Source organism: Adiantum capillus-veneris, chromosome 4 (genome assembly GCF_014529385.1).
Source record: "Adiantum capillus-veneris isolate H3 chromosome 4, ASM1452938v2, whole genome shotgun sequence".
NCBI lineage: Eukaryota > Viridiplantae > Streptophyta > Polypodiopsida > Polypodiales > Pteridaceae > Adiantum > Adiantum capillus-veneris.
The window spans coordinates 63179294-63206128 of NC_140934.1; the positions used below are offsets into that span (position 1 = coordinate 63179294).

General features: G+C 46.0%; 1 protein-coding gene across 2 annotated transcripts in view; it reads right to left on the bottom strand.

The window, feature by feature from the left end:
• Positions 1-2953: 2953 nt before the first annotated feature.
• The window catches only part of LOC147459301 (golgin candidate 6-like), a 77951-nt gene continuing 54069 nt past the window's right edge, over positions 2954-26835 (bottom strand). Inside the window, exons 2-17 of one of the 2 annotated variants that reach the window (XM_086510593.1) lie at positions 23459-23514; positions 23068-23195; positions 22949-23001; positions 22112-22249; positions 21910-21983; positions 21758-21827; positions 21630-21683; positions 21073-21168; positions 20931-20981; positions 20750-20839; positions 20499-20612; positions 20341-20412; positions 19921-20106; positions 19725-19834; positions 18202-18250; positions 2954-3865 (exon numbers count right to left, since the gene is read on the bottom strand). In XM_086510593.1, coding sequence (XP_086366719.1) covers positions 3287-3865; positions 18202-18250; positions 19725-19834; positions 19921-20106; positions 20341-20412; positions 20499-20612; positions 20750-20839; positions 20931-20981; positions 21073-21168; positions 21630-21683; positions 21758-21827; positions 21910-21983; positions 22112-22249; positions 22949-23001; positions 23068-23195; positions 23459-23514 — 1920 coding nt within the window. In that variant the 3' untranslated portion in view covers positions 2954-3286. Of the gene's footprint in view, positions 3866-18201; positions 18251-19724; positions 19835-19920; positions 20107-20340; positions 20413-20498; positions 20613-20749; positions 20840-20930; positions 20982-21072; positions 21169-21617; positions 21684-21757; positions 21828-21909; positions 21984-22111; positions 22250-22948; positions 23002-23067; positions 23196-23458; positions 23515-26835 lie in introns of both variants that reach the window. The other variant, XM_086510591.1, reaches the window with a different exon arrangement.

A 26835-nucleotide genomic window follows, 5' to 3' on the forward strand; every position in this document is an offset into this window, starting at 1 on the left:
AAACTCACCATTCACTTATCCATTTGAGATGTTTTGAAAGGATTTTTAGTTTTTCAAGATTGGAGGGGCCTACTCACCCACTAACTTCAAAAACCAATCACAACCCAAAAAGGAAAAAAAATAACCTTTTCCTTTTTCATTAGCAAAAAGGGAAGCATCACTAAGGCCTCATTCCTTTGGGGCAGGCCAAAAAGTTTTTGTTAAGGCGATGTGTTCGTGTCATGTCCTTCAATAAGATGGCAATGTCTTGGTATGGATGTCGTAGAGGTGGTTGTCCTTGGTGATATGCCTTGCCCACATCTTTATTCAAAGACTGTGTGTGTGTACCAAAATTGTACGGATTGAAACTTATTTTGCTCCTTGGAAGATGCCATCTATATATAAAGCTAAGCATAGTATTCTTATGAAGTCAAGTAATTTCATTCGCACGGCTTGCTACCACAAGCTCTCGTGCTACTCGCAGCAGAGAGGGGAGGTAAAGAAACACCCTTATGTTGCATTTTTTCCAAACACATGATTTTTCGCATAACGCCCATGCTTTTGTATATGCTTACATTATAGTATCATAGGGGGCAAGAGGTGGACTAAAAATTTTTCCAAGGTTTGTTTTGGGTGGAAAGATACTAGTATAGACATTAGACAAGGTGGTGGAAACCCAGTTGGCAAAAGCATTTTTTAGCTTGGTTTCTCAATCAACTGAACTATGCCATGTCATTCTGTTTTCTTCTATAATTAAGCCCGACGTCCCTTCAATTGGTTTCTCAACAACTAAAATATGCCATGTCATTGTTTTTTCTTCTATAATTAAGACCGACGTCCCTTTTATTTGTCTTGCTTCTTCACACCTAAATTTTATCCCTCATTGCCCATGTTTTGTGTTGGCAACTGATCCTTTTTTTGCTTGTTTTGTCACTTTCAAGCCTCTCAAGCCTACATGAGTTTTTCTAGCTTTGCAATACTCTTCAAGAATTCATGTTCAAATTGCATCTTTGCTTCGTAAACCTTTTGAAACATCTTTTACTCTGATATTTCCAAAGGTTTCTTGAAGAATTCACTATGAAAGGGTTCAACCTTTTGGCTAATTGGGTGATGAAAGAATGACAGACAAAATCCGTCCACTTTCTAGCGTCATCGCTCACTTCTTTGCCAAATAAACATGTCTCTAGTCTTAGCCCTTTTCCTTAAGCAAGTAACTAAAAAACTACACTTCTTGCACAACTTTCTTGGTGAACTTTCCATCAATTAGTGAGGCTTTTGAAAAGCTCGATTGAGCCCACGGTCTCTTTTTGAGAGTGTAGCTTCCCAAAATTCCGAAGGTTCTCATTGTTCAAACCAAAGTACACATGTCAAATTAAGAACCATTCCTTTCCTCCAATCCTTAAGCTGATCCACAGTTTTCACATAGTTTTCACAATTAGTGGGATAAAGCTGTAGTAGAGAATCTTCTTCGTGCTGTAAAACACACTTTCATGAACAATTCCTTTCCTCCAATCCTTAAGCTGATCCACAGTTTTCACATAGTTTTCACAATTAGTGGGATAAAGCTGTAGGAGAGAATCTTCTTCGTGCTTTTGGCACTTTCATGACATACTATATTACCATTCATTCTTCATATTGTATCACGTGTGTATCACTTTAGACTATAGACTTATCTTGGCCAGTTGGGCACCAGATCATTCATGTCAATCGCAAAACTGCTATAGCACTTTTACATCACGGCCACCACGTCATAAAAGACTTGCCTTCTTTCCACCATTGCTCTTTAGCCCAAAGAAAGTCTAGTTATTAAGCAAGGTTGCCCACATCTTGTGCCTAGATGTCAAGTGGAAGGAATAATCTATCACACTCCATCTTCATCGGATGTTCTAATGGTGTTGAAACTTCTAATATATAAAGAGAACATCCCTACAGTATACTCTACATCAAAGCCTTCCAAACCCTTCCATGGCTCTACAAATTTCACACAGCATTTCGTAGTTGCACCATGGTTACCTGGGCAATAGTACCTTTGCAGAAACAATGGGCACTTGAGTAGATGGTTGTCTATGTTTCGTATTTCCATTTGTAGCATCTCGTTGTAGTGAATGTTTCCATCCGTTACTTTCCCTCGTGTAATCTGCTCAATAGAGGTGTGGTCACTTTGTTTTGAGCCTTGATCACTGAGCCCTGACCTTCTTCATCTCTCCAAGGCTCTTGATAATTCCTATTGACTGGCTGCCCTCAATGGAAGTGTCATCATGGTGTAGGGAAAGGTCTCCTCCACCGGTCGCCAAGGTGTTCACGTGGTTCCTGGGGAAAGGTCTCCGGCCATAAAGGTTGAGGGGAGGAGGCCAATAAGCAGGCCATAGTTGGCGGGTATTTGTGTGCAGTGATCAATCCTGCACATGTGTGCACCAATCTGGCGTGCTTTGATTGGAGGGCACGAGAAAAATTCCAGAGGTGCACCAATCTGGTGTGCAGTGATCAATTCTGCGCAGGTGTGCACCAATCTAAGGGCTTTGATTGGAGAGCACGAGCAGAATTCCACCGGTGCTGAGGTGTCAAGCATTGGACAAATATAGCCAAATTTTACGGCTTAGAAAGCAAAGTAGTTGTACGGTGGGGAAAGGATGACCCTCGACCTTCACAGCAATAGGCAATGGGAATTCTGTTGCATTTCCTTGTGTAATCTGCTCAATAGAGGTGTGGTCAGACCCTTGATCATTGAGCACTGACCTTATTCTTACCTCAGGCGAGATCTCCAAGGCTCTTGACAATTCCTATTGACCAGTTACCCTCAATGGAAGTGTCATCATGGTCTGTGTCATCCACTATTGACCTACTTACAATGTCAACAGTGTCATCCCCTTTACTGTTATCACTAGTTTGGACCTATCTAAAGCTCAAATTTTGAAGAGGTAGTTGAAATCTTCCACATAGAATGTCATTAAGCTCAAAGATCACACACCAGACACCGAGCCAAAGTACTTGCAACTTTCTAAGGCAGAGAAAAGCTTGTTATCAGAGACTAATCAAATGAGAAATATGTTAGCTCTCTAAAACATCAAAATGACAAGCAACTTAATATACAGCTGGAGGGTCATACTAATAGCTAATAAATGCCATCAGGACTGGTAAGAACTTGGTCACTGGAGTTGTAGAGGCTCTATACATTCCATACAAGGGTATAGATCCACCAAGTCCCACGCGATGATAGGGCTGAGAGTTCAACCAGTGAGGAGGACTTGTAAACCCCAGATAAGAAACCACAGACAAACAGTGTGCAAATTCTGACATGTTTTTGCCTTTACGACTCTTCTCCAACCTGTTCTCCTTCAGGTTCCTCACCAATTCCCTGAAGCAATGCCTGAACATCCTCACCCAATTCTTCCAAGCGTGTCCTCAGCCTCTCGACCTTGCTTTCCTCCTGCCCAAGACATACAAGCAGATCATTCAGCTCTGCTTCACTCTCCTTTGCAGCTTCCTGCCTTCCCTCCTCTCGAGCTGCCTCCAGCTCACTCACACTTGGCCCTGCCACGGCTGTCCCTTGAACGCCCTGCCTGAGATCCTGCACCTGCAAATCTAGACGGAAATTTTCTTGTTCGAGACTGTTATACGCAGCGGACAAACTCTTGAGATCTCCTTCATGCTTTTCAGCAAGCTGCTTGTAGTACAGGGCTTCCTGTTCCTTCTCACGCTGCTTACTCTCCATGTTTTCAATTTTGTGCTTGTAAATTTCTACCTGTTTCTTTAATGTTTCTATCTCTACACTTGAAATAAAGATCCCCTGGGATTCTCTGGCAAGCCCAGGCCTTCCCCCCTCTAGATCCTTATTTATCCCTTTATTCAGTTCCTCAGCAAGTGCAACATTCCTTGACAATAACTCCTGTCACAAACACACCAGGAATCAGCTGTGTAGTGCAAGCAAACTCTACAGAGATTTCCTAAATCAAACATAATCAAGGTTCAAAACAAATAAAATCGCCTTTATGTGTAATCAACAATTGTTGCTGCTGCTTTTGGTCCCCCTCTTCGGCTTAGCATTTTGCTGGAACGGGGGCCCCCTCCCTCTCTTTTGGCGCAGGGAAAAAGAGTGCATAGTTTTTCATACCGCAACCACACGGCAATTCATACCCGCATAGTTTTTCACATGGCAACCATACGGCAATCGCATACGGGTATGAAAGTAAGGAAAAATAATGATTGAGATTCCCAACAAACTCCATACGTAGAATACCATACAGAGGCTAAAAAACATGCTACTTGTGACAATGATAAATTGGTTGTGGTCAGAAAGTTTGATAGCCACTGCTTTAATGCCTTTCACATGCTATTCGCTATCAATTCTGGTTTGAATTAGAAAATTGTTCGATTCACTGAATAAATGATGCAAGGCAAGTATGATCATATCATACCCATCTCATACACCAAATAATATAGTATGAAAGTATGGTAAATTTCCTATAAGAGTATGACAAAAATCATGTGCATGTGTGTGTGTGTGTGTGTGTGTGTGTTTCAGTTGACCTTAAACAAGTCAAGAACAAATCAATATCATATTATCAGGAATTCTAGTTCATAAAGTCATACAACAGAATACTGTCAGCTCACAGTATCCCTAAAACTCAAAGAGACATCAGTGACTTTAGTATCAAATATCGAGGCAACCTGTTGACAAAGGAGCGGAGCAACTCCCCTCTTGTGCATACCCGCTGCACCAAATTCCACCCAAGCTGACTCCTGAGTTCGGGGTTCCATTTAGAATAGAATATGCTAATCCAAATGCTTCAAGGTAAAGATTCACAATCTAAGGAGTATCTGCTAGGTCCTCCTCCTCCATCCACTTCGCATCCAATGCAAGATAGTTCTTGAATTTAACCAAGAACCGCCTTATCACTTTACCCTTAATCTTTATGTTTTTATGTGCCAATATCTGTTCTGGAACAAGGATCTCCTCGTTTTCTTCCACTTCGGGTTACTCATCACGCTCCCCATCTTCGAGCACATCGCCTTTAAAAGGCTTCAAGAGACTGACATGAAAAGCATTGTGAATTCTCCAAGTGTCGGGCAGCTTCAGTCTAAAGGAGACATCATTTATCTTTTCGGAAATCTAAAAAGGTCCGTAGTAACAAGACTTATGTGTCTCTCTCAAGAAAACGACGCGCTCGCTGCTGCTGTTCACCCTGCTGCGCCATCGCTATCCCCCCCCCAAACGCTGCCCGCCAGCCCCTGCTGCCCCCTCGCCTCCCCTGCTCGTCCGCGCATTGCCCCCCCCTTTCGCACTGCCCCTGCCCACGCGCTGCCGTCCCCCCCCCCCCCCCCCCCCCCCCCGCCTGCCTACTTTCCTTCTTCTCAGTAGCTTCCTGCAATTCGGCACCTGCAACACTGAGATTTTTTGGGGCAGTGCTCGACGCACCCAGTTGCAGAATCTCCCCGCCGCCCTTTTCTTACACCACAGCAGTAGACACAGATGGAGGCTCCAACTCCGCCACAGAGGGACTTGCCCGAAGCCCCCTCCCCTGACCCTGCTAAGCCCACCATTCGACTTGCTCTTTCGCCGGCAGAGCAAGCGAGCCTAGCCGCAGAGGTAGAGCGATTGCAGGCGACTTCTGTCATTTGCAAGATTCTCGGCACCCGACCTAGCAGAGGAGAGCTGCGTGACCTTCTCCAGGCCCGCCTTCTCGCAGAGGTGGGCAAGATCTTGGACGTACAGATTCTCGGACGAGGTTACTATCAGATCGAGTTTGAGACCTCCGAGATGGCGTCCAAGGTCATCGCCATGAGTCCACTGACCATCCGAGCAGCACGTGCCCACTTTCGACAGTGGAGACATGGATTCGACCCTGCTTCGGATGTTCTAGTAGAGGAGGCAGACATCCCCATCTCAGGTTTGCGGAGGGAGTACTTACCACTTTTATCCACGATCGGCTCCGCCATTGGGATTGTCTTGGAGACACCTCGTACGGCAGCCTCAGTAGCTGCCAAGGCAGCTGGCATTCCCTCAGTTCAAGTTTTGGTCAGAGACACCCGAAGGTTATTCTTTTGCCTCGGGTGAGTGGAGGTTGGTTTAAACAGTGTGGAGTATTCGGGCCTCCCGAACCAGTGCTTCATTTTTCGACAGATGGGCCATCTAGTGAAGGCCTGTCCACGGAGGAGGCCTCGACCTACACCACAGCCTCAGCCCCAGCCTGCAAGGGCTGGTCAGCAGCCACACACAGACACAGCGCACACATGCAGAGCCACCCTCGGAGCCTGGGGCTCCAACGGAGGAGGGATGGCAGCAAGCACGTGGTAGACGACGACAGGGGCCACAACGTCAGCCTAGCACTCAGAGTGGTCCTCAGGCGCCTACTCAGCAACAGTGGGTTCCCACGGGGAACCGCTTTGGTCCTCTTGAGCAGGACAAGACCCTACTCCAGCCCCCAACCCAACTTCACCCTCGACATCTCCTCCCCCCCAGAGTTCCCCCCCTCCTCTTCATCCTCCCCCCCGCCTCCTGCTCCCGCCGCGTCTTCCGCCCGCCCCTCTGCCTCTGTCACCCCCTCCCGCCCCTCTTCTCCACCGCTTCCCCCAGCTCCTTCTCCCCCCCCCCCTCCTGCTCCAGTTCCACAGTCAACCCAAGGGGCAGGGCCTTCTCCGGCAGCTAGGAGATCTCTTGGCAACGCCTTTGCCGCGAGTCGCCTAGCGAGAGGGTCAGCCTTTCTTACGGCCCCCTCTGCAGGTACAGACATCTTCCCTTGCAGCTATCCCTCGTGGGCTGGCGAGCATTGACATCCGGCGCCGATGGGACTTCTTCGACTACGGCTTCACTCATTTTCTCGGCGACCCCTCAGCAGACCATGAGGCAGCCTGCTTCAGGGTCCATGCTCTGTTCCTTGCCGCTAGGGGGACAGAGGCCTTGGACTCAGTAGTTGGTTTCTCCTTCCCCCTTTGCGGCAGGGCCCAGACAGAGTGGACTCTCGACTCAGTGTTGGGATGGTTGCACACACAGGTCCTAGAGATCTCTCACCACATGGGAGAACTAGGAGTTACAGACATGCTCCAAATTTTGTGGCCATTGGCCAAGTTTGCGGTGACACCTCCAAACTCAGCAGGATGTAGGCACATTGTGGTTTACTTCTTTGCTGATACGCAGTGCTTGCCATGCTATGTATACATTCATGAGGACTCCTGGACAGAGGAGGTTGCTTTACGTACGGCTCGCTCTGCTTGGGCTTGGGCCAGGCACTCGTTGCAGTCACGCCTATGTCGAGGACGCTCGGATGCGGATTACTCCCCATCCAAGCCAGTCTCGAAGATAGCTAGTCTAGCTGCTGCGGCAGCATCTGTTCTCTCTCTCTCCCCATGAGGATCGTCTCATGGAACGTGGAGGGACTAGGTGGGCCCCAGTTTCAGCGTCAGAGGGGCCGACTGCGTCAGGAGCTTCAGCGTTGCCTTGTGGGAGGAAAGATTGATCTCCTTATGCTTCAGGAGCACCATCTGTGTGAGAGCCGCATTCGACGATGTGGTCAGCTCTTGCGTGGACGATATGATACTTTTTGGTCAGTTGCTTTTGGACCTGGAGGCATCCAGGGTGCGGTATGTATGACTATTGCGGACTCATTGCAGCAGGCCATTGCGGGCAGAGGGATTATTGTGCCAGGCAGGGCTCAGTGGATTACTATGCAGGTTCAGGGTGGCCTAGTGGGTTGCCTGAACATCTATGCGCCCAATGTGGCGAGTGCTCATGCAGAGTTTTGGTCACAGATTGTTGAGTCTCTGCCGCACGCAAAACGTTGGTGCATAGGAGGGGACTTCAACATGTTTGAGGACCCTTCTGACAGGATTGGTGGCAACCATGCTACTGTGCATGGAGTTGAGCTGGCAGCTTGGGAGAGGTTTTGTATGACTCTGAGGGTCTCGGATGCGTGGCAGCACTTTGGTTTTGTGAGGCCCCCAGACAGTCTTGCCTTCTCTCGGTCGGACCGCAGAGTGGGAGGAGTGAATCTATCGCGGATAGATCGCTTCTACACTAGTGACCACTTCAGTGACTTGGGAGGGTCAGTGGGCATCCTGGCAGGGACCTCCTTCTCAGACCATGCACCAGTGATCCTCACAATGGCAGACAGGCAGAGGAGTGGGAGCACGATGCTTCGCATCCCAGAGAGGGTCTTGTTGGACTCAGCACTCAGAGAGAGGGTAGAGGCTCTCTGGACAGAGGGCATGGACAGGTAGGATTCTGCTGACAGAGTGGCCTCAGGCCTAGCTCAGATTATCCTTTTTTTTCTTCAGGAGTCTCTGGCTCGCTCGGCTGCAGCGAGAGAGGCGGAGCAGCGTCTGAGACAGGGCATTGCTTCGTTACAGAGGATACACGAGCAGTATCCAGACAGTCCTTGGTTGGAGGAGCAGTTACAGTAGGCTCGACAGGAGCTTGCTAGCACAGAGAAGAGGCGACATGAGTTTGCTTTCCATCGACAGGAATCTCAGTGGACCCAGTTGGGCAACAGAGTGACTGGTGCTTTCTTTGAGGCAGAGGGACCTCGGCACTCACCAGTCAGTTGAGGAGGCCCGACGGTCAGTTGCTTCTGAGCCCGAGGATATGCGTGCAATTGCTACTGACTTTTACCGTGAGTTACTGTCTGCAGAGCCCCAGTCAGAGCGTCAGGATGGGAGCAGGTTTGGGCACAAATGCCTTGTCTTGTGAGTGAGGAGATGCGTCAGAGGCTAGAGCTGCCACTTCAGCTTGAGGAGCTGCACACGGCTCTTAGGGCCCTCCCCCGTGATAGCTGTCCAGGTGAGGATGGGTTGACTCCCAATTTTTTCTTGGAGTACTGGGACCTGCTTGGCCCAGATCTCTGTAGTGCTTTTCAGTACATGTTGCACACAAGAGTGATGCCTGACAGCATGAGTGAGAGCCTGATCTACCTCATTCCCAAGGAGGGTGGCTCCTTGGATGAGATTCGACAGTGGCGCCCCATCACCATCCTCAACTCAGCCTACAAAATTCTTGCCAAGGCTCTGAGTTTGAGGATTCAGCCACTTCTAGAGAGCCTTATACATGGGACCCAGACAGGTTTTGTCAAGGAACGCAGTATCCTTGACAACATCTTTACTTTCAGGGAGGCTTCTGTCCTGGCACGGCTCCGTGGTGAGGACCTCGTGATTCTTCTTCTCGATTTTGAGAAGGCATACGACAGAGTTGACTGGGACTTTCTACAGGGCACTCTACGCAGGATGGGCTTCTCAGATGCTTGGATCAGCGGGGTGTCAGCCTTGTACAGACAGGCTTATAGTCAGGTACTTTTGGCAGGAGGTAGAGGTGATTACACGCTCGGTCAGACAGGACTGTCCTCTTGCCCCCTTCCTCTTTCTGTTATATGCGGAGGCGATGAGCAGGTTTTTGGTGTCGCAGCAGGTTGGTCTACGGGGCTTAGCACTCCCTATTCGGGGAGATGAGCTAATGGACACTATGTTTGCCGACGACTCAGCCTTGTAGCCTTGTACTTAGATGGCCAGGAGGCCAACCTTCACAGATGTGAGCAGGCTCTGGAGACCTTCTTTTGTGCATCGGGCGCACTAATCAACTGGAGAAAGACAGTGGCTTTCTCGGTTGGTAGTGCTCCTGTGCTAGATTGGATGCCAGGAGAGGGTTTCAGGTGGATTCCCCCAGGGACTGCAGTTCGGTACTCGAGCTGTCAGGTTGGTTTGGACTTGTCTCCCGAGCAGCAGATTGCTCCCCTTCCCCTGTCTATCAGGAGAAAGTTGTTACATTGGAGCTCAGCACGACTTTCTTTGGCTAGCAGAGTAGTAGTTGCCAACCAGGTGTTGTTGGCGACTATGTAGTACATCACTTCCTGCTGGATCTTCTCGAGTTCTTGTATCAGCCAGGTAGAGAGGCTGATCAGGAACTTCCTTTGGTCAAGACGTGACACTCAAATAGCCCGAGCCAAGGTGGTTTGGCAAGTCATCACTCTTCCTTGTTCATAGGGAGGGCTTGGGATCATTGATCCAGCACAGCAGAGCAAAGCCCTTCTTGGGAAGTTCATCGTCAAAGGACTTCTTCCAGGTGAGGAGCCCTGGGATGAGTTCTTGCTACAACGGCTTCGTGCTAGGGTGCCTCAATCAGGAGGCCCTTGGCAACCTTCGACCAAATGGATCTTTACAGAGATGCACAGAGTTGGTTTGAGCAAGAGACTGGAGGACCGCTTCGCTATGAGTTTGCTTCGATCTTGGGAGCCCTTACGGCGTGGCCTGCAGCAGAGACAGCCGACGTGCACAGAGGAACGCCTACGGCAGCCCCTCGTCTGGAACCCCATGGTTAGCACTCAGAGAGGCCACTTGGTTGGTAGTCGGCCTCATGTTTCCTGGGGTCCCATGGCAGCAGGTCCAACGGGCTCTTTAGGTGGCTGGCTAGAGTTCACAGGTTTGTCAGAGGAGGTGCAGGGGCTCCAGCTACAGGGCATGAGAGGGGTGCAGAGCATGTGTCAGGACATCTCATAGTCAGTCTCAGCTGAGTGGCTCACGCCTCTCGAGCCAATAGCACCCCGCTGGATGGGAGCCTTCATACGACTGGAGGTTCTCATCTCATTCAGGGCCTGCTCAAAGACTGTCCCAGCCCTGTTCTTCGAGCTTCAGGGTGGGGGACACCTACAGCGAGTTACAGTAGAGGCCCCGCAGGTAGCAAAGTGTTGTTTTCAGAGGATCCGAGTAGTGGGCATCTGTGGGAGGACTTGCGTCATAGACCCTGACCTAGCAGCTCTTGAGACTAGACACTGGAGGCTGTGGGCTTGGGAGTGTTGTCCATTGGCACGAGTACAGTGGGATCCTGGTGAGTGGCTATGGAGGGACCCCTTCTCTTCTGCAGACCACCCAGGAGTCGCGTTCTTTCAGTACATTGTTCGACTGGGACGTCATATACTAGCAACACAGAGAGAGGCCCGCCCCGCTGCAGCACCTCATTGACAAGAGGAGGGTCTCACAGTTGAATTCTTCGCAGCCTTTTGGGAGAGGTTGTGGAACTCCAGACAGCCGAGGCCAGTCACCTTGTTTTAGTGGCTGGTCGCACACAGAGCTACAGCAGTAGGGAGCTGGCTAGTGCATAGTGGTCTCTCGATCGCATGTGCAGCTTGTGACCATTTGGTGGAGAGTCAGCGTCACTGTCTTTGGGATTGTCCCTCGGCCCAGCATGTGTGGCTACGAGTTCTTCGGCTGATGCCTGCTCTCTCCATGGCTCAACAATACAGTTGGGGGCCAGCGGCTTGGTCCACCCTCACGGGCCCGGCACTTCAGTTTGAGCTATCTTCCACCAGCAGGATGATAGTGATGCAGGAGGGGCGACCTACACTCTAGCATGCTACTACAGAGCTTACTCCACACGAGTGGTGCAGAGTGAGAGAGGAGTGTTGGGAGCTCATCAGTGGCCTGACACTCTGGTTCATCTGGCGGGCCCGCTGTTTCCGCATCTTTGAGGCTCACCCTGTGCCACCAACAGAGACTGTTCGTGATTCTTGGCTAGAGTTGATCCATACTCTCAGAGGACTGCTTGAGGGACTATAGGGCAGCTCCAACCGCATGCGGGAGCACCGTGAGGCTTTCCTTCGACTCTGGCGTCCTGGGCCTTTCTACACCATAGTCCAGGGTGTACTCCGATGGCATTACCGACCACCTGTGTGGCTCTTTCCTCCCCCCATTTCTTGATTTAGCTCCATTGTACATATACTGGTTTTTTCATTGGGAGAGTCTCCCACCATGGTTGTTGTAACCCTCTCTTGAAGAGGTGGTTGTAGCCCTATGGGAAGTTTCAATAACTAATAGAAGGATCTTTTTCTCGGGGGGGGGGGGGGGGGGGGGGGAAAGGTCCGTAGTATCGCATACTAAGCTTTGGAAAAAGCCTCTCCGTTTTCTTTTTTTCTCAGGCGTGCCTTCTCAAAACGTAAGAGCAACCAATCGTTCTACTTCAATTTCAAATCGCGATAATGGCGATCTGCTGTCTTTTTCTGTCTTTCTTGAGATTTCTGCAAAGCCTCGCGGACCTTGGCAAAAGCCGTGTCCAAGTCACGCGTATACTCATCAGCTTCAAAAATCTTATCTTTCGTGCTTAGGAAGGGTAGAACCTTCGTAGCACCTTCAATAATCTCAAATGGCGCCTTCCCCGTCGAAGAGTGTATCGTGTTATTGTAGGCAAATTCCACCAAAGGTAAATACTTTTCCCATTGAGTCTTCTCATCCGAGATGTAAGACTTCAACAAATCTAGTACCACTGAATTAGCAATCTCAGATTGCCTGTCAGTCTGCGGGTGGAACGATGACGAGAACTACAACCGCGTGCCTATGTTCTCCCAAATAGCCTTCCAAAACAAACTCGTAAATCTGGGGTCCCTGTCGGAGACAATCTTCCCGAGCATGCCATGTAATCTGAAGATCTGGGCCACAAACAGTCTCGCTAAGTGATCCAGCTTGAGTGTTTTCTTTACTGGAATGAAATGAGCTTGCTTGCTAAATCTGTCAAGATACCATCGTGACCACTCTGTGTTCTCGGGAGATCAAAAATGAAATCCATTGCAATACTTTCCCAGGGCGGGTGGGTATGGGTAAAGGTTGTAACAATCCCTGTGCTTTATGCCTGTCAAACTTGATCTTCTGGCATACCAAGCAACTGCGTACAAAATCGGCCACGTCCTTCTTGAGTCTCGGCCAAAAGAAGTCTCTCTCCACACCTTTCAAGGTGGTAGCAATGCCGCGGTGACCCATAAAAGGTGGACAGTGGCATTCGGTCATAACCTTTCTCTCAACGGCTGTGTAACGCACAACATGGTTTCCTCATCAACTAGCCATCCCGAATGGAATATCCCACTACTATCTTCCCATTCCGTATCTGTGTGAAAATATCTGCAAAATCTGTATCTGTGGCATACTGATCGACCATATCCTCGAAGCTCCTATGATGTATCGCGGAAATAGCCAGAACCAACGGCTTCCGTGAAAAAGCATCTGCCACCAAGTTCTTCTGTCCCTGCACATGGACAATTTGGAAGTGAAATTGTGACAAGATGTTCGCCCACCGCATCTGCTTTTCCAATAGTTGCTTCTGTGACAAGAAGTAGCGTAAACTCTGATGGTCTGTGAAGACAGTAAAATCCGCTCCGAGTACGTAATGTCGCCACTGCGTAAGAGCATGGATAACCGCTAAAAGCTCTTTCTCATAAATCTGTGTTGTCAATTCCGGCCTTGAGAACAATCGGATCTCGTAGGCAATGACATGGTCTTCTTGCATTAAGACCGCACCCAGACTACGACCACAAGCATCACAATATACTTCAAATGACTTCTGCAAGTCCGGCAAAGTCAAAACTGGTCATGTAGTCAATTTCTCTTTCAATGTTTAAAAGGCAGTCACCTCTGTGGGTCCCCACGAGAAAGGGACTCCTTCTGTGTCAAGATATGCAAAGAGGAAGCAACCTCTAGAAACTTTCTGATGAACCACCTGTACTACGAACATAAGCCCAAGAAGCTTCTAACTTCATGGACATTCTTCAAATCGGGCCAATCACGGATAGTCTCTATCTTGGCCAGGTCTGAGACAATGTGTCCCAAAAAGTGTATCTCGGGAGGAAAATTTCACTTTTCTTCGCATTAATCACCAACTTGTGATCTCGTAATGCTTGAAAGACTTGCAGCAGATGTACTCTATGTTCTGCCTCATCCTTGGAGAAAACAATGATGTCATCAAAGAAAGTGCCAACAAATAGTCTGTACTCTCGAAAAATCCTGTCCATCATCGGTTAAATGTCGCAGGAGCATTGGTTAGGTCAAAACGCATCACCAAAAACTCAAATAACCCAAAAGTCGTCCGAAAAGTTGTCTTGTAGACATCTCCTGGCGCGATTCGAATCTCATGATACCCGCTCTTCAAATCGATCCTGCTAAAACACGAGGATCCCTGTAGTCGGTCAAGAATATCATCGATCCTAGGAATCGAAAATCTGTTCTTGATGGTGATTTTGTTGAGAGCTCTATAAGGTTCATAATTTCTTCGTTCTGGGCTCATCTCACACGGTAAGGTGGGCGGTTCGGTGGTGTGCTTCCAGGTATCAGATCAATAATATGATCCTCAGGACGAGCGGGTGGTAACTCGCCTAGCAGGCCCTCTGAAAAGCAATCGGCATGAGTGTTGAGAAAATCTTGGTGTTCTTTATCAAGTTCAAACATATTTGTCCTATTCTCATCATTCAGCTCTCTCAAAAAGATCGAGTAAACAAACAGACTGGATTTCATTAATGTTGAAACGGCCGAAGCCGATACAATAGGGCCAGACTTGCCCTTAAGTTTCACATAAGTACAATAGTTCGGCCCTTCTCTGTAGTCAAAGTCGCTTTTCTCACCCGATAGTCGACCACGGCGTTGTTCTTATGGTACCAGGGAATTCCCTGGAGGACATCACAACCTTCCAAGGGCATTATGTAGAAGTCCTCGTGCCCCAAATACCCCTGACAATGCAACCGAAGTTTGCCAATGACAAGTGTAATGGCTACGTCCCTGTCGGGTGCCGCTAGAACTGCCTCTACTAGTGGTCCCATTTGATCAGATGTGATCTCAAGCCACGCCGCCAATTCAAGTGAAATGAAGTTGGCCTTGGCTCCTCCATCAAAGAAAACCAGGGCTTCTTGGTCTTTCACTTTGCCCCAAGCTCGGCAAAGTTTTGTACTCTCGTCAATCGTGCTTGGTTCAGTACCCATGCAATCTGGAACCAGTCCTGCTTTCATCTTGCCTTTTCGTCCACGTTCCTCAGCTACTTTCGAACCCTCAGGCCTATCTTCATCTTTGTTGTTCTGCTCTCTCGGTGCCTTTTTAGGGCACTTCGCGGAGATATGCCCAGTTTCCTTGCATCCAAAGCACTTCCCCTCTTTGATGTAGAGAGCTCTCTCTCAAAGAGTAAGCTTGGGTCGTGCATCCTTTTCTTTCTTTTCTAGGTTGCTCTTCCTCTTTCTACTTTCATTGTTCGAAGTCTGTTCGGTCCTTTGCATCATGATTTCATCTGTGGGGTAGGTCAAACTGCATGAATGAATGGCAAAACCACGTTTCGCATGACTCGTCAATTCTTGAATGGAATCTGACTTTTGCTCTAAGCAATGATCTCGGATCTCTGTAGGAAGTCCCAAGGTAAACCGCTCAATCTGTTCTTTGAAAGAGATCTTCTTAAATGAAGAGGCTGGTAGAAAAGAGCTGGTTCGTACTACCGAGTCAACCAGAAAGAAATAAAAAGCCTTTTAAATTTCAGCCATTTAACTGGCGCTTTCTTGTTGAATAGAAGAGTGGACCACCAAGTTCGAGCATTTCCCTTGAAGTAAGAGGTAGCCCTCCGAATCTTGGAATGCTCTGAGTAATGTCCTCCAGAGAAAGCTATGTCAAACTGCTGTATGAAGGCCAAAGCCTTCGAAGCATCTCGAAATCCAGAAAACGAGTCAAATTTAATCGATTGTCCACCTTCTTTAAACTCTCGGGCTTTCTTGCTTTTATACTCCAGAAAGTCATATTGGTTGGCTTTATAGAAATTCTTCTTCTTTGCATAGAATCTGTGATCATCGGAGTCCGAACTGTCTGCAGACGAGTTCTCTATAGAACTATCAAAAACTGGGCGAAATCTATGCTTCTTGGCCTTTTTCTTACCCTTTCCGAAGCTTTGCTTTTTGCTTCGCTTTTTCCCTTCTGTCTTCTTCGCTCAAGTCAGAAGAGCTAGAAGAACTTTCAGAAGAAGAAGAAGAATTGGATACTCCTTCAAACTTGACATGCTTTTTCTGCTTTCTTGCCAAGGCAAAAGCAGATTGACGACGCAAATAACCCGGGAAGTCAGTTCCTTTCTTCTGCTTTTTGTCGTGCTTTTCAACTTTGTTCTACGCGTCAAAAAGCTGAGAAATCCATGTATCAACCACCTCTTCTAATTCTTGCTCAGTGAACATCCTTGGAGTAGGAGGTTTCTTGGGTGCCGGTTTGAGGGGTGGTTATGTGGTTTGCCGCCACTGTGCGGACACCTCGTCGAAGGAGGTCTGGGTCATAAATTTTGCAAATTTCGGGTCCTTCGCAAAATTTAACATCATCTTTGTTGCATCGTCAATCAATTGTCGACGCTCCATCTCTTCAATCTCCGCCTGAGTAGGCCGAGGCGGGCCGTACTCCTTGCATGAATCTTCTTCGTGATCTTTCCCACAGCTTCGGATGCAGAGGAAGTCGACTGATCTCTGTCTGAATCCATAAGTGTCGCTAGAAAAGGGATCGGATTTCCCCGTAGAAGAGAAATCGGCCGCGCTCTGATACCACTGTAACAGACTTGGACACTCCAAGTCAAGATTCTACCGCTACACGAAAGGAATTCACTTCAAAACAGTTCACAGTTCACAATTAATTCGACACGGCCCGGCGGAATTCAGTGCCTAGAGATGTTGGCCCCAAAGACTGGCGCCCCTTTCAATATTTCTTTTTGTATTAATCTCTTGCACAAAGTACACGGGAGTGGTTGGGTCTCGTTCTTAGACTCTGCGTCCAGATGCTCTGAGAAGTGGGAGCCCAAACCACACTTATAAAGAGTTACAAGGGATGTCAAAAGCAGATGCCCAAAAGCTGCCCATAAAAAGCATTCAAATCTCCTCTCACAAGGCTTGGTAAAAAATAAAACAAAGCTTTAAAAAATAAAAGCTCTCTCTCTCTCTCTTTCTAATGCCTTGGTAGCCAAAAGCTGCCAGCTTTTTCTTTACGTAGAAACTGCTGCTTTTTCCGTACGCTGCCTGCCACGTGGCTGTCCGTACAGCCTTCCGGAATTTGCGCCGCGATCTGCGGGTGTTGACCTACGGCAGTGCCACATCATCATTTCAGCCTGTTTTCCCCGGGACTGTCCATGCCAAAGGGGAAGGTGTGTGTGTACACGGGCTGCCACGTCACTGAGTTGTGACAGTCATACTCACGCATGATATACCAAAAAAGCAACTTGCTGAAGGCTCTCTCATCTCCCTTGTAGGTGCGCAGGGCACTTTTACTCGCTTGGGAGAGGTTATTTTCCTTGTCGTTTCTTGGGTTTTCAGTTGCTAGTCCCTCAGGATTTAGCTGTATCAATTTTTTTGCATTTATCAGTGCCCTTGTGACTTTTTTGAATCAGATATTCAGCTTCAGCCCTTGGTTGTCCAATTTTGTACTGACTTGGCAATAAGCCTACTTGTGGGCATTATAGTCACATGGAACGAAGCCGATGACTAGAGGTTGTTCCCGCCACAAGTCCACAATACTAGGGAAGGCAACAAACCTACTTGTGGGCATCATAGTCACATGGAACAAAGCCAATGATTAGAGGTTGTTCCTGCCACAAATCCACAATACTAGGGAAGGCAACAAGCCTGCATCATAGTCACATGGACGAAGCCAATGATTAGAGGTTGTTCCTGCCACAAGTCCACAATACTGGGGAAAGCAACAAGGCTACTTGTGGGCATCATAGTCACATGGAACGAAGCCAATGACTAGAGGTTGTTCCCACCACAAGTCCAGAAGGCATTTTCGAGAATGTGAATGCGAACATAAGACCAATAGAAATCCAAGTCAATTGTCCGGCATCTGCACATCAGCTTAAGGTTCAAGTCCCAAAATGAACACCTAAACTATGAGAATCATCATTTCATATCCTGTGTCCCAACGACGCTTAACCAAGGTAGAACCCAAAGCTCCCAAACGGCCACGGTAGTGATCTTCCACTGTGTATCGAGATCCCTTAACTACGATCCGTGTGGTGATGATCAAGAGGAGGACCTAACATACTGTGTATCGAGATCCCTTAACTACGATCCGTGTGGTGATGATCAAGAGGAGGACCTGACGTACTGCACCAAGCAACCACTCTCCAAGTGTACACCCTTGAGTGTCTAGTAGGAGGTAGAGCACTCTGATCAATGACCGTTCCCCTGGTGTGACGTGGCATCCAGTCCACTGTGACAATCCTCCTGCATGCAAGCAACCAGGGAAATCACTCTCCTCAGACACCTGCTAACCCATAACCCACATCCTAAAGCAAAGTCTAGCAGAAACTTTTGAGATAGGCCATGGTGACACCAATGCTCTGTTAAAGCAAGTTTGACAGTGCTCTGCCTACGTTGATTGGTTAAAAGTTCTCTTCAGCTAGTTCCCGCAAAATTTTCAGATGAATCTAAGACATGGTTTTTATCCATTGTTAAAATCATGATGAGAGTGATTTTCACCACATACCTCACAATCTTTCTGCCCCTTCTTTGTATCAAGAGCATTAAACAGCATGCTGCATTAGCCAGAGGAAGACTTCAGAAGCAATCAAATGGTTTAATCTGCTAATAAATCAGGACCTTCACACAGACAAGGTAAATATGTTGCAACACAATTAGCAAGTTGAACTGGCCAAGAAAGGATGCTTGACCAAAAAATTGACCCAAAACCTCATCAAACTCATGTTGTAGTCAAACTAAGACTAAGCAAAACATCAAATCGGCTAAGTTTATCACAGTTAACAGGACTGATTTTTGACTTTCAAGAAAACACTGCAATCAACTACAAAAAAAAATAAGGTCAAGGAAAGGGTTTCAGGGCTATTTTACCAAGCATCTTTTGATTTTCAAACAATACACCCATAAGAGGGGTATTGTGCAGTCATTTCTATGGCATACGTGCATGACTGCACATGGTGCCTTATTATGTGAGTACAAACATGACCATGGAAGGAAGCTGTGTCGCACATATAGATTACCAATGCCAGATGTGTTTACTATTTTATCACACTTCAAGCCCATTAGGTCTCCCCAATCTTGAAAAATTAAAAAGCCTTTCAAAACATCTTAAGTGCATAAGTGAAGGGTGAGTTTAGGAAATGAAGAGACCCATGGAAGTGGAAAGTCAAAAGATTTTTTGTCCATATAAACAGAGATGATTGACTGCACCTTGATACATTTGTGTTTTTCTTAAGAGTGTCCTTGCACTATGTAAGTAGTGAATATAATTTTTTTGAAGCCTAGTACGCAGATGTTAACTGTATTTTAAAAATAAGTAAGGTGAATGTGTATATGTAAATGCCTATGCCAGCCCACGCTCAACCGGATTCAAGTGCAGCAATTTCTAAATTGTATTCTCAGAGCTTTTAGATTTCACCTAGAGTTATAGTTCAGTTAGAATTCGGTAGAACAAGTGCTATCGGAAACCCTAGGTATATATACAACATGAAAAGGCTAGGCACATCTCCAACATGAGATCTCTACTCCAAGCTCACAAGCTCCAGCACTCCATAGCTTGTGTACTTGAGCATGCTTGTGTAATGGTGGCAATGGTGATGTAAGTCTCATCAATTATTCTCTCTATGCTTACCATTGAGTGTTTACTCCTTTCTCTGCAAGTGTGTGCACATGTATGTTTGATCGTTTGTGCATGTGCTTGTGTGTAATGAGAGAGGTGATCTCTTACGTGTCTATGTGCACTTCCATGTGTGTACCATGAATTGTTGATGAAGTTGTGTTGATTGGAGCTTAAGATTTGAGTGTGTAGAAAGCATAGAGCTCTCCCATGGACTGAGGTAGATTGATTTTGGTTGTGATCTCGCTGTGTCACAAGTGTGTCAACTTCCATACTCGTGTATAATTTGCCTCCATCCCTAATTATGTAAGAGCTCCACAGATTGACAATTTAGTATTGTCAATCATGTGTATATAGCTCAGCTACACTAGGACCACTACATAAGTATGGCAAGTATTGTTAGAAAAAACACATACCTTCCAAAAGGAAAATCTTTGTTGGTCCCTAGCAGTTTGCTTCCATTTTCCTGAGACTCGACTGAAGGTGTAATAATCGAAGCCAAAATACGCTGCCCTTCTGGATTTCCCTGGTTGAGTGCAGATTCAGAAAATTGAAATAGAAGTTTAGATAATTACCTACTACCAGCAAGTACGACCAAGCTTGACATCTCACCTCACAAAAGCACTTAATAACATATTCAGCAGCCATCTGTTCATCTTTATCAGACGTGTCCAACATCAAACGAAGAACAGCGTTTAGTGCTGGCACTCCATCTGGCTCCTCTCCTACAGTTCTTTTGCCAAGAATTTCCACATTTCTTGCATGACCTCGAATAAGATCTCCAATACACCTCAAAGACTACCGCCCCAAGTACAGTCACAAACCAAAAAGAGTCTTCAATGCTCAGGAAAAAAATGGTTAGCATTACCAAAGATTATTTGTTGAAGGTTTGTTTAACCAAAACAAAAGAACTTTTGAAGACGGAGTCCAATGGCTGCCAAGGCAGTAAGCAGAACCTAGTGTTCCATGTTTTATACTTTAAGAAAATCTTATGCAGCAGAATTAAGATACCATGGATCTTTTTGAGCTTACCGCGCAACGAATGGTGACAACTGGCACTCTTCCCTCTACAGAAAGATTGAGAAGATGATCCAGCACATTGTTCTGCCACAATGCACCTTTGGATATACATCAAGAAAAATATAAAGCCAAACATTATGTAGATACAAACTAAGAATGCATCTGAATACCTGCATTAAAACCGTCTGGTTGGCAATGGCATTAGCATCCTTTGAAAGCTCCTTTGCCGGATCTCGAGCAAGAAGCAAGGTCACCGTTTCCAAGATGCACAGCAGGTTTACTGCCTGTCAACCACCTACTTTTAGTTGAAATCACAGCAAGGATTCCAGGAGACCCCATAGAATGTTTGCAGTTGATGAAATAAGAGTGTTTGCAATTACATCACTGTGCACACCTATAAAATACACATAATTTTTTTTACCTTTTGCTGTGAAAATATACGGCTGCCACTATTTCTAAGCTTCAAAAAAGATGCAACAGGCTGAAGTCCAAGCATTTCCCTCAGAAAGCTCTGTTATTATGACCGTTCAAGCAATTAGATGTTAAAACTGGCCTTTGAAAGTTCAAAGGTGTACAGCAGTAAGCCACGGTAAATAGCTTACCTGATTTGCTGGACTGTCCCTTAAAATGTTGTTTAGCAAGTCCAGACAATCCTGAATCGATAGAAACATGCTTTTAATTTGAATGACGAGATAAAATCAGATCAATGTGCATAGTCAATGCATATTGGCAAATATAATCGACCTGAACAACAATGCCTCCATCACAGCCACCCTCTTCGACAATGATGTTGAACAACTTCTCGAACACTCCTTCAAACACAGCTATTTTTTGAATTTCCTGTGAAAATGCAAAGGAACGCCTCAATCTTTTTGTTTTCATACTGGAAACGTATGAAAAAACTAAAGTATGATAAGGCATACCATACTCCACCTGCAGTATTTCAAAAAATCTTCTGATGTCTAGTTTTGGGGTGCCTTTGGCTTGAGCACATTAAGTACAGGCTTATTGAGCAAGCCAAGGTGTTTCAAGCTCTTTTCAAGTTTTGTTTATGTGTCTGAGGTCAACATGGAATGACTCTTTTTGTATAAAGTAATTTCATCTCACGTATGGTTCACCCCAAGGTAGCCAATCATACTTTTTCCATACTTCCACACCCTAGGTGTATGGGTATGGAAAAAACTATGCTTTTAATGACAAAAGAACCGTTTGCGATATGAAAGCTACCCCAGAAGCAGAAGTCATAAGAAAGGTATAAATCTCAACAAAGCTGTGCCTGGTCATTGCACCTTAAAGAGTACCTTAGCAGATCTTGTCAAGAATGTAAGCAACAGCAAAGCTTCATTCCGAATCACCTGTAAAACCAACTTTCACATCCATAAAACATCAAATAATGCCAGAACCGACATTCATGACCAAAGCATCTTACTTCCCGATCTTGCATCATGTCCATAAGTCGTGTGAGTCCTTGTGGAGTTGCCAACACGGCCTCCTGCAGCCTTCCAAAGGAACACAATCTTTAGAACTTCTATGAGCAATAACCAACAATGGTTTTGAGCAGAAGGTCAACAAGTTTACTACCTGACTGAGAAGTTTCTAGATAGCATAGTAAGCAAACAAAGTGTATGATACCGCACATAGAAATCTTCCTCATCCTGAAACAAATTTTTGTCTTTTTAAGGTATCAATATAAAACCTGATCCAACTCCACAAGATTGAAGATAGACATAGATAGACCTTCAACTAGCTTTCAACATAAAAGAAGCAGCTTAGATGTTCTTACGAGCAGGCTCAGCAATAAAGAGGCACATCCTTCTTCTCTTGCAAGTAACTCGGAATTAAGCACACCAGGCTCAACCTGACCCCGAGAATTTCCTTCTGAGCCCAAAGCATTGACAAGTGTTTCCAGCGCCCCTCTCACCTACAAATATCACAGCATGCTTTTCATCCACCGACTCAGAGAGCAAAGCAGCAGCCAAAGTTGCACCAGACACGGATTCAGTAATTACACACTAAACAGATGCATCTACTACCCATGCCTCATGATACGAGGCAATCATTATGCCCTTCTATCAACTATCACAATGTTAATATGCTTTTCGAAACTTCAAAGATGATAGAAGTAGAAAAACAGTACAGCAAGCAAGTATATGCCTGCAGCCTCCTTCCAGTCTACTTATTGCCACAAAAAAACATCATTAGTTTGTGTCAGAAAGACCTTGAGATTCATTATTCTGCGTAATTAACCAACTATTGGATGCTATCATGCAAAAGAGAAAATTAACTAAACACTGACTAGGGCTAGTGACCTGAACAATATAAGGCTCCTCATTACTTCAAAGTTTTTCAGCAGTGAGCTCAGAAATTAGAACGACAATTGACATCATCATTGGAGCCAACTCAATCAGTCTTTACTGATGTAAATCCTATTAAATAATGTGGTATTGATTACTAAGCGTTGAATGCCCAGATAAAGCAATCAAGCTTGCAGCTTTCGTTAAACACCTGCAGAACATTTGCATCTAGACACATGGACACAAAATCAAGTTTCTATAGCACATGAATCGCATACTAAACACATCAAAGAACCTGGAACTCAAGGATTACAATAGCTTCCAACCAGGTCTAAATCGCCTCGTTCCTCCCTTAGAACTGAAAGAATAACTGGTAGTCCTGAAAAAAATCATGACATCAGATCCCAGTAGTTGATCATACATGCTTGAAAGCTGCACACTATACCTGTTGCACCTAAAGCTAACTGTGCAGATCGACTCTCTCTTACAACATCTTGAAGCTCTTCCATTGCATGACGCCGATCTTCTGCAAGGACTCCATTCTTTATACGTTCCAAAAGTCTCTCTACGCCACTACCAACATATCAAAAACAAATGTTACATCCTTTCAGTCTTTGATAAAACAAGAAAGTAGCCAAACAATTTGTGAAGTACCCTAGCATGAAGCCAAGAAACGATTTTTAGCAACCAGAATTCAAAACTGCACAACCCCAGTGTGGGCACTATATGCCAGCAAAATAGACATTTGAAAAAGACTCTTAACCCTAAAACATACCACTACACATGAACCACTCTAAAGTGAAAAAAGATAAAGAAACATCAAATGGTCTGCATACCCATCATCCTCTTGAGAACTCTGCTCATTGTTTCCAAACACCAGTTCACCAACCCCCTGTCATTTAGAAGCATGTTATACGTTAGGTGTGGGGATGCAAAAATGCATAAATATAAATATAAATAAATTACTAAGAAATTTGAAACCAAAAGAGGAGCAACAATAACGATAACGACTGACTATCAATTCTTTTATTTCTGATGATTACTCTTATATCAAAACCTATTAGAAATAGATGGTCTCTTGTTCTCTATTCCGTTTAAAAAGTCTTGAATCCAAGCCTACAGCATGTTTTCAAAATCTTCTAACCAATTTGTAAACACAACTTCCCTATTTGAAGAGTTAATATCTTCACAACTGGCCGTATATACTAGAGAACCATGCCTGAACCTTTTTTTTTTAGATAGAAAACCTTAGATTAAAATAAACATCTCAAGGGCCCACATGGACTGCAGCTGCCTATTCGGGGGCAAGGAGCTTCTGGACACTAAGTTTGCTAATGCCTTAGGTTTGTTTTTGGAGGGTCGAGAGGCCAACTTGCACAGGTGTGAGCAGGCTCTAGAGGTGTTTTGTTGTGCATTGGCAGCATTGATCAACTGGAGGAAGATTGTGGCTTTCTGGGTTGGTAGTGCTCCCATGCTTGAGTGGTCACCTGGAGAGGGCTTTAGGTGGATCCCTCCAGGTACACTAGTATGCTAGTTGGGCTGCTTGGTTTGGACTTTCATCAGAGCAGCAAATAGCTCCTCTCCTCCTTTCCATCAGTAGGAAGCTACTTCATTGGAGCTCAGCACGGCTTTCCTCTTGCAGGCAGGTTTTGGTGGTCAAGCAGGTGTTGTTGGCTAGTATGCGGTACATCACGTCTTGTGTCACAAACTGGTGACGTGGCTGCTGTATACACAAACACCCGCCTGTGACATGATGACGTGGCTGCCCTGTACGAGGCTAAAATGCTGACATGGCGAGGCTGCCCAGGAAAGGCGGGATGACTGACACGTGGCAGCTGTACGGACGCCCGCAAAACGCGGCGCAATTTGCGGCAGCCTGCCACAGCTTTTGGGCATGCTTTTTGGCTACGCAATTGCAGAGAGAGAGAGAGAGAGAGAGAGAGCCTTTCTGCTTTATTCTACGCAAGAGGTTCAGAGAGAGAGGGAAGCCTCTTTTGCTTTATTATTGAAAGCTTTTAAATTCTCAGCTTTTGGGGCTCTGCTTTTAGCATCACTTGTAATCTTTAAATATGTGGGCAGGGCCTTACAACTCAGAGCTTCTAGACGCAGAGTCTGAGTGTGAGCGCCTGCCTACACTCTTGTACTTTGAACACAGATTAATACAAAAAGAAATACCGAAAGGGGCGCCGGTCTCTGGGGCCAATATCTCTAGGCACGGAACTCCGTCAAGCCAGTGTCGAATCAATTGTGAACTGTGAACTGTTTTGAAGTGATTGTTCGAGGTGTCGCGGTAGATTCTTGACTTGGAGTGTCCAAGTCTGTTATAGTGGTATCAGAGCGTGGTCGATTTCTCTTTTACGGGAAATCCGATCCTTTTTACACGGCACCTATGGCTTCAGGCAAAGATCAGTCGACTTCCTCTGCATCCGGAGATGCGGGAAGAGATCACAACGAAGATTCACGCAAGTACGGCCCACCTCTGCCTACTCCGGCGAAGCTTCAAGAGATGGAGCAAAGAGAACTACGAACTCAAGAGTTGGTTCAACAAGTACTTGCCTCAAAATCCGAACCAGCCAAAGATCGTGGGAGTTCCTCAAGTGGCGCAAGCCACGATGAGGATTCCAACAACCCAGTCACAGAGAAGTTGACTTTTAGTAAGTATGATGGTAAGATGGATGCTACGGTTATTCATTCTTGGTTGCATCAATTTAATGCTTATTTTTACGACAACTAAGAAGACAGGGAATAGCAAGGTATTGACAGCAGCTATGTACCTTGTCGGTGATGCCATCAATTGGTACCACGCATGGCAAGAGGCACAACTAGCCCCGCACCTAGAGGAAGCCGACGAACTCACGCCCCTTTCCTTCAATTGGGCTGATTTCCAAGACAAGCTCAAGGCGCGGTTTATGCCACCTCAGTACCTCGCATGATTGAAGGACGATTGGCGCGCTCTCAAGCAAAATGGTATGCCGGTTATGTCTTTCTCTAATCGTGTTTTGCAGCTCGGGACTCAATTACGCAAATCGGATTCGAAGCGCAAGGAGGCATTTCTTTACGGATTGGACGAGTATATCAAGTATGATGTCAAGGTACTTGATCCAATCGATCTCAACAAGGCGGTAGCCATTGCTCTCGCAGAAGAGATGAAGCACAACAAGGGAAAGCCTAAGGAGAACAAGACGTCCACAAGTACCTTGCAGACTTCTCAGAACCCTCAGAACGGTAAGAATGGTATCTCTTCTAACCAATCTTCCAAGAAATAGGTAGCACAAGGAATAGTAGGAGGATACTTCATGTCGGAAGAGCAAAGCACTTATTCTAAGGAAGGTCATTGTTTTCATTGTCACACTAAGGGTCACATAAAAAGAACATGTCCTAAGCTTGAATCGAATGAATCTAAAAAATCCACAGAACCCACTTCCTCTGTCAATGCAATTAATGATAACACGAGTGTGCCCCAAGTTTCTCATGACCCTCCCATTGATGATTCTCTCATTAAATGTTATGGTCATATGACGGGGCAGCGTTTTGTCATATTGTTTGACCCAGGTAGTATGCATGATGTGATCAGTCCCTCTCTTGTTGAGAGAGCCCGCCTAGAAGTTAGTCAGAGATCTCCTATCGAGGTCTCTGGTTTTGTTCCCGATATGGACGCTCTCATCACGGAGGAGTGCCTTGATGTGTTGTTTGCAATTCAACAAGCTGTCTTCGCCAGAAGATTTGTTGTCTCTCCTCTCTCAGGATGTGATATGATTTTGGGCATTCGATGGTTTCGTGATGCTAACCCTCTCATTGATTGGGAGGCTAACACTTTCACTCTCAATGCCAAAAGTGATTCTCCCATTGTCATTCATGGAGAGGACATTGTTCATTCTCCATCTCTCATTGCTAATATGCGGGACATGATAGAACGGATTCATGAGAAGGAGACTCTCTCTGTCTCTTTTTCTCTAGAGCATAACACACAGGAATTGCATGATTGTGAGCAGCATGATGATTTGAATGACAATGATTTGCATCATCATGATTTGATTGACAATGATCCGCATGATGATTTGGATGATAAAGACAAGCATGATGATTTGGATGATAAAGACAAGCATGATGATTTGCATGATCAAGATGTGATTTCTCACGAGCATGATGAGTTGCATGAAGAAGATGTGATTGTTCACAAGGATGATGTGTTAGTTGATGCTTTTTCTAGCGA